The following is a 9,888-nucleotide window of genomic DNA, read 5'->3' as shown; positions in this document are numbered from 1 at the left end:
CTACTTCAAAGAGGCTTTTCTTTTCAAGCATTTGAGAAGCACTTGTTTACTTCCAATTGGTGTGCTAATTATAAACTTTTGATCTATTCACTGAGGCCAAAGTTTTAAGCACTTCTACAGTGAAATGCTGTAATGTCCTTTTTGATATTTTCTCTGTGTGCCTTAAAATATTCTGTAGTTGTTATTTTTCACTGATTCCTATAAGGTTTCGTCAAAATTGTATTTTATTGCATATGAACCACACATGTAATTTTGGGTATAATAATTTATCTTGCTAAGACACTGTATACTTATTGTACAGTTTTATACAACAACATATATTACATATTCACACAATCTACCTTTTGTATGATGTAGAATAGTGGCTGTAAACTGGGAGAAATTTTGGCAATGACTGGAGACATTTTGATTGTCATTACTAGGAGGTTCTTACTGGCATCTAGTAGACAGAGGCCAGGGATGTTGCTAACATCCTACAATACACAGGACAGTTCCCCACAACAAAGACTTTCAGCTAACAGTGTTGCTATTGAGAAATCTCGACGTAGATCAAGTTAAAACAAGTTAAATCTTATTGAGGGCTTCAGAGATACTCATCAAATGTACTGCTACTTTGGACTGAATTTCACTATTTCTAAAATAAACTAATATTTTACTCTTTTAGTCTTTTTAAAAATACAGAAATGATAAAGTATTTGTTCTGAAAATCAGAAAACTAAGTCTTTGAAACAGATGGTACAAATAATACATTGCAATTTGGCCACTAGTATTTTCTAGATCCTAATCTTAAGTTTCTTTAATATTTTTACCATATAATTTTATAACTCTATAAATTATACAGTCATGTAATGTCTGTGTTTCCAAGCCAGATTCTGTTACCGTAAGGCTGTTCACAGGAGTCTGGGAGATTCAGAGAGGCTTTTTTAACAAGAGGATTCAAGGACTCTGAGAAATGCTATCCTAGTTTACATTATCTAACTCTTTCACTCATCTTTGTTCTTCTCAAAATTACTGAGAACATTGTACCACTAGAAACATTTGCTACAACGTACAACTTCTAGCAAAAAATTAGACTAAAAAGGAAATAAAAATACCATTTTTTGGCTAATAAAATAACCTGAAATCCAGGAAAATTGTGAAGTCTTAAGAAACACAAATGTAAATCCCATAAGACCTTGATAAACAAAAATTCAATAAGCCAAAACCATAATTAAAAATTTTCTTGAAGAAACAACATATTACAGGATGGGTCCTGGAATATGTATATATACATTCCTATAACTTTTGACTTCCAGAATCATGTTAAATGGTAGTAGGTGTCTCTATTTGGTTTTGACTCTGGTGCTTTTCTGGTGAGTTATAGATACCTTGTGTCATGTTAAGGATATTCTTTATTCCAGCTTTAAAAGAGCTTTTAATAAGGGACAGGTGTTTGGCAACTATTGACATAATCTGGTGGCTTATATTATTTGACCTAGGGACAAAAGCATTGATTTTGTATCATTAAATTCTTTATGTATTTCTGTTGTCTATAATGATAACTGAGGCCAAGATAGCAAACACATCACTATATTTTATAAAGATTTCCAGTGGTAAGTATCGAACAAATTTCCAGTGGTAAGTATCAAACCGAAAGGTGTTTTCTAAGGAAAGCCCTTGTAAATCAGAAATGTCATAAATCAGAATCCCTTTCCCAAAACATTAACTGAGGTTTTACTGAATCACACTAAAGAGAATGACCAGTTTGGTTTGTGAATGTCAGGAGCGCAAGAGCACCTTTCGATGGCAGACCCTACTGGGTTTGAACAGTAATATACTGTGTAACTGGCAGACAAGGATACAAATGAAGCTTTTAAAATATATCACTTTAGAAACTGAAATTGGGGTGTGTGAAATTTCCCTTTTTGTGAAGTCAGTTCTCATAGCTAACTCTATTGTTCCTATAGATTCCCCAAACCTACTACCAACTCCCCTATAGAGTACAAGCCAGGCTGAAGAAAATGCTTTGAGGTGACCCAACCCTGCATGGTTTGTGCTAAAAACAGCAACCCATTCTGAAGGTGATAGAAATGAAACTAATTGTGTTGGGAATAATTTACTGTACTGGCAATATTTGATTTTGACAGAACTGTGAATGATGTAAAACATGGAGAGAGAACATTAATCAGACTCTTGCCATAAGAATTCAATAATGTTCTAGTACAATGAAAGTTACAGATGAGGAGAAAACTCTGGGTTCTTGTTTTGTTTTCCTTTTCAGTTGGGTATGGCAAATATATTTGAAATGCACTGACATCTTCAAATGCAGATTTTTTAAATTGTTGAGTGTGGCCCAATTGATAGAAATAGTTTACCATGAATCTTTTTTTCTTCTATCACAACATGCTTTTTTTCTTTTCCTCTTAAGATGTTAATTTATCATGCAAAGATTTTTTTTCATTAAGTGCATTAATACTTTTGTTTGTACAGGAATTTTCAAATCAAGAGGACTCCCCGTAGTTACTAAATATAAATCCTTATTGAATGACATGCCAAGATGATAGCTCCATTCCACATGGGAAAAGGCAAATTCAGCCATATCTTGGGATTTTAACCAGGGCTCCAGCCTTTGGGTTGCACAGCGTCTCTGATACATCTCCTTTATGATAATTTCAGATTGACTGTAAATGGAACATTTTGTAGAAGAAACTGGCTTCTAGCAGTTGAATAGTGATGCTGGGAATAAATTTGGTTTCCCTGAATATGGTTTCTCAAAGCAGTCACAGCTTCTTTAGAAGTTAGAATTGGTACCATTTCTTATCCTTGTATTTCAGCATTAACTGCAAAGAAAAAATAGCTACCATAAGACGCTAGAATACTTTAAAAGTGCTATTCAAAGCAAGGCCATTTTGAGCTAATCATGCAAATCTAATCTCAAAACTTATAATCAAACTGAGTGGTTCCTTTTATTTTGTGAAATAAAGTGCATATGAGAAAGATTTTAAAAATAAGCTGTAAAGACTCAGCTGATAGAAAATGATTTTTCATGACTGAGACAAAATGGAGGATGTGGATCCCAGATGTATCAGAACCAATGGATAATTTTCTTTAATTATCCCCTAAGGTAAAGAAGTATCGATACATTAAAGTATTTTTTTAAAAAAACCTTTTATCTCCCAAGCACTGGGAGAATTATAATACTTAGAAGAGATCCAGGTTACCATGATTCTCATACAGGATTACTTATGTGGATCTCTGTTTAAGCTTTCTTGTGCAGATCCTAAATGTTTAAAGTTACTCCTGTATGAAGATGTCTGTATTTACTTAGTTTACCTCATGTGCATGTTTGGAAAATGCTTCTGCACTGGTCATCATGCCTGCAGTTTTCTCTTCCAGCTCTCCTAGCCTCTGTCCTCTTTCGTCAAGTGCAATCCGTGCACGGGTCAGCTCTCCCATCACCCCTCCAGCAGCGCCTTTCATCCCTTCTATACTACCTGGTCCAGGAATGTGTTGCGCAAGGCTGCGGGATGCTTTTCCTGCTGAAGCTTCCCCAACTGAGAATATAAGCAATAGCAATTTAAAACATTTTGTCAGTAATTCAAATAGTCAAGCTTGTCACCAAGACAAAGTACTATTATTACATTCTACTGTCATAATTCTCATTAAAAGAGAGTCTTATTTGGTCCAGTCATATATGTATTTGGAGATGTTAGCACTTAAGAAAAATGCTAAGAAAGAGACCGTTATCATAGGCCTTTTGTATGTGTGTGTGTTCCATACAATATGGCATAATTGCATTTCTTGATGCTGAATTGGAATATTCAAATATGTGACTTCATATTTAATCCATATTAATGTTTGTTCCAAGCTTAGGCCTGATCATTTGCTTAAATTTCTGCCTAAGTTTTTATTTCAGCCTTCTCGGTTCACCTTCATGTATAAGCCTTTGTAGGCCTCAGGTTCTCTTTCTCTCTCTTTCTGTCTCTCTCTCTCTGTAAATACTGAAAAATGGGGTATATCAATATATGAATGATGGTCATGTATGTTAAAAAATTGATTTATAAAACAAACAGCATTTACCCATATAAGTTACATATGTTAAAAATTTGTGGCTGGGCATGGTGGCTCATGCCTGTAATCCCAACACTTTGGGAGGCTGAAGCGGGCAGATCACCTGAGGTCAGGAGTTCCAGACCAGCCTAGCCAACATGGTGAAACCCTGTCTCTACCAAAAATACAAAATTAGCTGGGAGTGGTGATATGCGCCTGTAGTCCCAGCTACTCGGGAGGCTGAGGCACGAGAATCTCTTGAACCAGGGAGGTGAAGGTTGCAGTGGCCTATGATTGTGCCACTTTACTCTAAAGCCTGGGCAACCAAGTGAGATTCTGTCTTTTTTTTATTTTTATGTTTTTAAGGAAAAAAACAGCTATTTTGGCAGAAATTTAGTTAGAATTCCCAAGGATGTAATATTGGAATGGATTCTAGATTTTTTTTAAATAAGAGTGGATGGAATCTAATTTTTTTAAAATAATAGCCTTATTGAGATATAATTCATATAACATTTATCCATTTAAAGTGTAAAATTCACTTGTTTTTAGTGTATTCACAAAGTAGTATGACCATCACCACTATCTGATTGCAGAACATATACATAACTCCAAAAAGAAACCCCATGCTCATTGGCAGTCTCTCCCTGTTCCTTCCTTGCCTCAGCCCCTGGCAATCATTAATCTACTTTCAGTCTTTCTGAATTTGCCCATTCTAGACCTTTTATATAAATGGAATCATACAATACGTGGCCTTTTCTTGTCTGGCTTCTTTCACTTAGCAAGATGTTTTCAAGGTTTATCCATGTTGTACCATGTATCAGTACTTCATTCTTTTTCATGGCCAAATAATATTCTATTGTATGAAGGAACCTAGATGTTTTTGCATAAAAGTTCCAGAGGAAGAGAATTTTGATCTATAGGACCAAATGATGGTAGGATATTCTGGAAAATATATTCATACCTTCTCTCTGAAAATTTTCCCTAGTATCTTCCTATTATTTAAACATCTACCAGTGAGGCTGGGTGCAATGGCTCATGCCTGTAATTCCAGCAGTTTGGGAGAGTGAGGTGGGCAGATCACCTGAGGTCAGGAGTTCAAGACCAACCTAGCCAACATAGCAAAACCTCGTCTCTACTAAAACTGCAAAAATTAGCCAGGCATGGTGGGCGCCTATAATTCCAGCTACTTGGGAGGCTGAGGCAGGAGAAGCGCTTGAACCTGGGAGGCAGTTTCAGTGACCCTAGATCAGGCCACTGCACTCCAGCCTGGGCAACAGAGCAAGACTCTGTCTCAAATAAATAAATAAATAAATAAATAAATAAATAAATAAATATCTACCAGTGAGACTTTGATAAACCATAATACTTTTTGATTTTGTTTATCAAAGTCTCATTGGTAGATTTTTAAAGTAATTTATTCTGTAGGATTGATAAATCTTACATTCTGAATAAGGAATCTGTTTTCCAGCAGTGATTAAAGTCAGGCATATTCAAAAATTTTTTTTCCAGACTTTTTTGAATACCTTCACATTGCCATGCAGGTATGATCTACTTGCAAATGAGATATGTATTAGCTTGCTCATTATATGTGTGAATTATATGTATCATTTTTGTTAAACAATTTCCTTCAAAAGTCAGGAAACAACAGGTGCTGGAGAGGATGTGGAGAAATAGGAACACTTTTACACTGTTGGTGGGAATGTAAACTAGTTCAACCCTTGTGGAAGTCAGTGTGGCGATTCCTCAGGGATCTAGAACTACAAATTCCATTTGACCCAGCCATCCCATTACTGGGTATATACCCAAAGGACTATAAATCATGCTGCTATAAAGACACATGCACACGTATGTTTATTGCGGCATTATTCACAATAGCAAAGACTTGGAACCAACCCAAATGTCCAACAATGATAGACTGGATTAAGAAAATGTGGCACATATACACCATGGAATACTATGCAGCCATACAAAATGATGAGTTCACGTCCTTTGTAGGGACATGGATGAAATTGGAAATCATCATTCTCAGTAAACTATCGCAAGAACAAAAAACCAAACACCGCATATTCTCACTCATAGGTGGGAATTGAACAATGAGAACACATGGACACAGGAAGGGGAACATCACACTCTGGGGACTGTTGTGGGGTGGGGGGAGGGGGGAGGGATAGCATTGGGAGATATACCTAATGCTAGATGACGAGTTGGTGGGTGCAGCGCACCAGCATGGCACATGTATACATATGTAACTTACCTGCACATTGTGCACATGTACCATAAAACCTAAAGTATAATAATAATAATAATAATAATAATAATAAAAGAAAATTAAAAAAAAAAAAAAAAACAAAACAATTTCCTAATATGAAGTGACCACTTTCCATGTTTGGTAAATGGAAATGATTTTTATGGTACAGAAGGAAACAAATATTCAAACTTTAAGATAGGTGCAAAAAATACGTAGTCTAGAATTTGAGATCACATATTACATTAAGTTACACACACAAATACACATACACAGAAACATGTCTTCTATTTTGCAATACGTTTCTATAATCAGGAATTTACTCACAGAGCTCTTCTCTGTCAAATGTTTGTCCACTTCCACCAAACAGTCCCTTGAGAAAGCCTCTGTTTTGAGCTTCTGGTGTCTCTATGGGAGTAAACAAATCTCCTAGCATGTCCTGTATCAAATTCAAAGAAAAAAGCATTAGAACAACTAAAAAATCAATTAATATACAAAAAGGTAACACTGTGGTATATTAGGACACATCATGAAAAAACAGTCTGCTTTTCATATATTTTCATGGTGATTTTTGCTGTGCTCACAGTTCTCCCTCTGGCATTTCTTTTATTCCTCCCCTTCTATAGTAACAAACATTCTAAAATTTTCCTTTATCTGTCCTCTTCTCTTCTTCCTTCCACCAAAGCATGGGAAGCTAATATAGCTACCCTAGGATTAATTTCCATCTGTGCTCAATAATTACCACTAGACTTCTGATCCTTTTTCAGTCACTATAGCTTCTTTTTTATTCTGGTACCCTTTCCTGAACCAAGCATAGACTGCCCTATGAAATAGGACAGCTTTGGTGGTATGTGGAAGGTTGGATCTATTTTTGTAGGAGTACAAAACTATAAAATGGTTAAAGATAATTTAAATGAGTCAAAATAGGCAGCTACTGTATAGGGTGAAGTACAATTGTTTTCAATATTTGGTGAGCTTTACAATGACTAGAGAAATGCTTGTTAGAAATGCAGATATCCAGGCTGCATTCCACATACATGAAATTAGACTCTACATAGATGTACTCTCGTTATCTACATTTTTACCAGACCTTGCTCCCCAGGTCTTTCTAAAGAAGACCAAAGTTGAAGAACCATCAGTGTGGAGAAAGGAACTTAGACTGAGTCAGGAGATCTGTGACCTAATATTGGTTTCCTATGAACTTCCAGTATGATTTTAACTGCATCATCTCCCCTTACCTCTACTGAAACCTGTGCTCTTCCTCCTGAAGCCCTTCTCTTTGGAAATGGCAACATCATCTATTTGGTTCCCCAAGCCAGAAACCAAGAAATGACTAATTCCTTCCTTTCCACTCCTATTATCGAATAACCCTAAATCCAGCTGATTACACTTTATAGCTATTGAATCTGCTAACTTTTCTCCATCCTCATGCTTCCTGAAAACCAACTGCCATACTATAACCAGAATATTTATTTTAATAAACAAATCTGCTAAAACTTTTTAATGACCACTGCCCTTGGGATAAATGCTATAATAGATTCCTTAGGGAGCTTACAAGGGGCTGCAAGATCTACTCAACTAATTCTCCAGCACAACACCTCCACTCCCAATTCTACACTTTCTTGGCAGTTTCCTTAGCCCTGAGGCTTTTGCATGCCACTACTTCTGTCTAAAGTATCTTACCTTTTTCATCCCCAACCATTCAGTCACCTGGATAACTCCTATTTACCATCTGGAAGTCAGTTGTGTCCATAATCCTTCTCTAACTTCTTTTTATTAAGGGACACACAAAATAAATATATATCCAATGGGTTAGAATTGGGCATTTGTCTCTGATTGTAGCAGTAGGCATAGACTAGAAACAGGATAGCTGTAAAAGTTTATCTAACCTTAAGTGAGGATGGTCACAAAATTTTTAAAAAGCATGTTAGAGAGTCAATGGGTTAAACCACCTCCCCTCTGCTCCATCAACCCAGGTGTCCTTCTTATATGTCTCCCCAGTACTGGCACAGCCATATGTAGCAGTTTCCACAGAGTAGTGTGATTGTCTGTTTACCTCTGTCTCTCCACATTAGCAGGCAGGGACTTGTATCTTATTTATTAGCATGTTCCTAGAGTCTAGCCAAGTATTAGGCATATAGAAAAAACTCAATAAATATCTGTAGAATGACAATGGTGATGATAGTAATATTTATTATTATTTATTTTAAAAAACATACTATATTCCAGGCACTGAGCTCAGTCTTTTATATGAATTCTTACTAAATTCTGACAACAATGCTCCAAAGTAGAGTGTACAGATAGGTTAAGTAAAATGCCCAAAGTCACACAAATGGAGGAGCCAAAATACAACTCAAATAGTTCAGAGCTTATGCTCTTAACCCCTATATTATAATAAATATGTTTTAGTTTTCCTATTTGTAAAATGAGGGGGTTTAATTAGTTAAATGTCCAAGATGCTTTTAAAAAATGTTGTGACCATTCTTACACAAGGTTAGACATTTATATCTATCCTGTTTCTAGGCTATGCTTACTGCTACAATAAAAGACAAATGCTCAATTCTAACCCACAGGATATATGTTTATTTTGTGTGTCCCTTAATCACAAGGTTTCTTCAAGAGTTCTTGAACTCCCTGAATGGTATGGAATTTTTTTGTGTGTACACACATATTTTCCACCCTGAGGGGAGAGTTTATAATCTTTTATAAGATTCTCCATATGCAAAAACAATAAAATAAATAGATTAGCTATTAATATGAATGATCTTTCCATTGTCTCCCTCTTTCTTATTATTTCTGTGCAATACCTAGAACTATACTAGAAGTTGGTAGGCTCAAGATGAAGAATATATATTCAAAACATGTTATTGGAAGGGCACATTTATTGTCTGACCTAATAATATTTTAGTCTTTAGACATCTTTCTCATTCTCTCAACCATGTCCAATGTCTTTTTCATAAATAACTCTTGACCTACCTGTAGATTATCACACATTTCTTGGCTGTATGTTAACCGCTGAATTTCAGTAGGAGAGACGAGGTATAATGCCTGTCCTTCATTGGTAAAACAAAATGTTCGTGCTATCCTCATGTCTGTCAGTGGCAAATAATTAACATCCAACATTGGGCGAAGACTAGGTAGGCTGGATGGAAAAAAGTAAATCCATATATCATATGCAGGTTGTTAGAAGCAGATATTTACATAAAACCAGTAATTTTTATTCTATTATTTTATGGTTGTTTCTTTTTATTTTTTTATTTTTATATTTTTTTGAGACAGAGTCTTGCTCTATCACCCAAGCTGGAGTGCAGTGGAGTCAGCTCACTGCAATCTTGCCTTCCAGGTTCAAGTGATTCTCATGCCTCAGCCACCTGAGTAGCTGGAACTACAGGCGTGCGCCACCACACCTGGCTAATTTTTGTATTTTTAGTAGAGACAGGGTTTTTCCATGTTGGCCAGGCTGGTCTTGAATTCCTGACTTCAAGTGATCCACCTGCCTTGGCCTCCTAAAGTGCTGGGATTATAGACATGAGCCACTATACCCGGCCTGGTTGTTTCTTCTTATCTTCAAGGCTCAGTGGTAATAAACTAGACTTTCTTTTTTCTTTTTCTTT

At 36.0% G+C, this 9,888-nt stretch overlaps 1 protein-coding gene across 3 annotated transcripts in view; it reads right to left on the bottom strand.

The window, feature by feature from the left end:
- Positions 1–2,055: 2,055 nt before the first annotated feature.
- STXBP5L (syntaxin binding protein 5L) overlaps positions 2,056–9,888 on the bottom strand; it is a 478,051-nt gene continuing 470,218 nt past the window's right edge. For all 3 annotated transcript variants that reach the window (XM_054481057.2, XM_054481058.2, XM_054481059.2), the window contains 4 exons: positions 9,251–9,416; positions 6,602–6,713; positions 3,313–3,533; positions 2,056–2,819 (listed from right to left, as the gene is read on the bottom strand). In XM_054481057.2, coding sequence (XP_054337032.1) covers positions 2,778–2,819; positions 3,313–3,533; positions 6,602–6,713; positions 9,251–9,416 — 541 coding nt within the window. In that variant the 3' untranslated portion in view covers positions 2,056–2,777. The remainder of the gene's footprint in view (positions 2,820–3,312; positions 3,534–6,601; positions 6,714–9,250; positions 9,417–9,888) is intronic.

The sequence above is a fragment of the Pongo pygmaeus genome, chromosome 2 (genome assembly GCF_028885625.2).
Source record: "Pongo pygmaeus isolate AG05252 chromosome 2, NHGRI_mPonPyg2-v2.0_pri, whole genome shotgun sequence".
In the NCBI taxonomy this organism is placed as follows: Eukaryota; Metazoa; Chordata; class Mammalia; order Primates; family Hominidae; genus Pongo; species Pongo pygmaeus.
The sequence above is the reverse complement of the archived record's forward strand: the minus strand, read 5'-3'. Positions and strand labels throughout refer to the sequence as shown.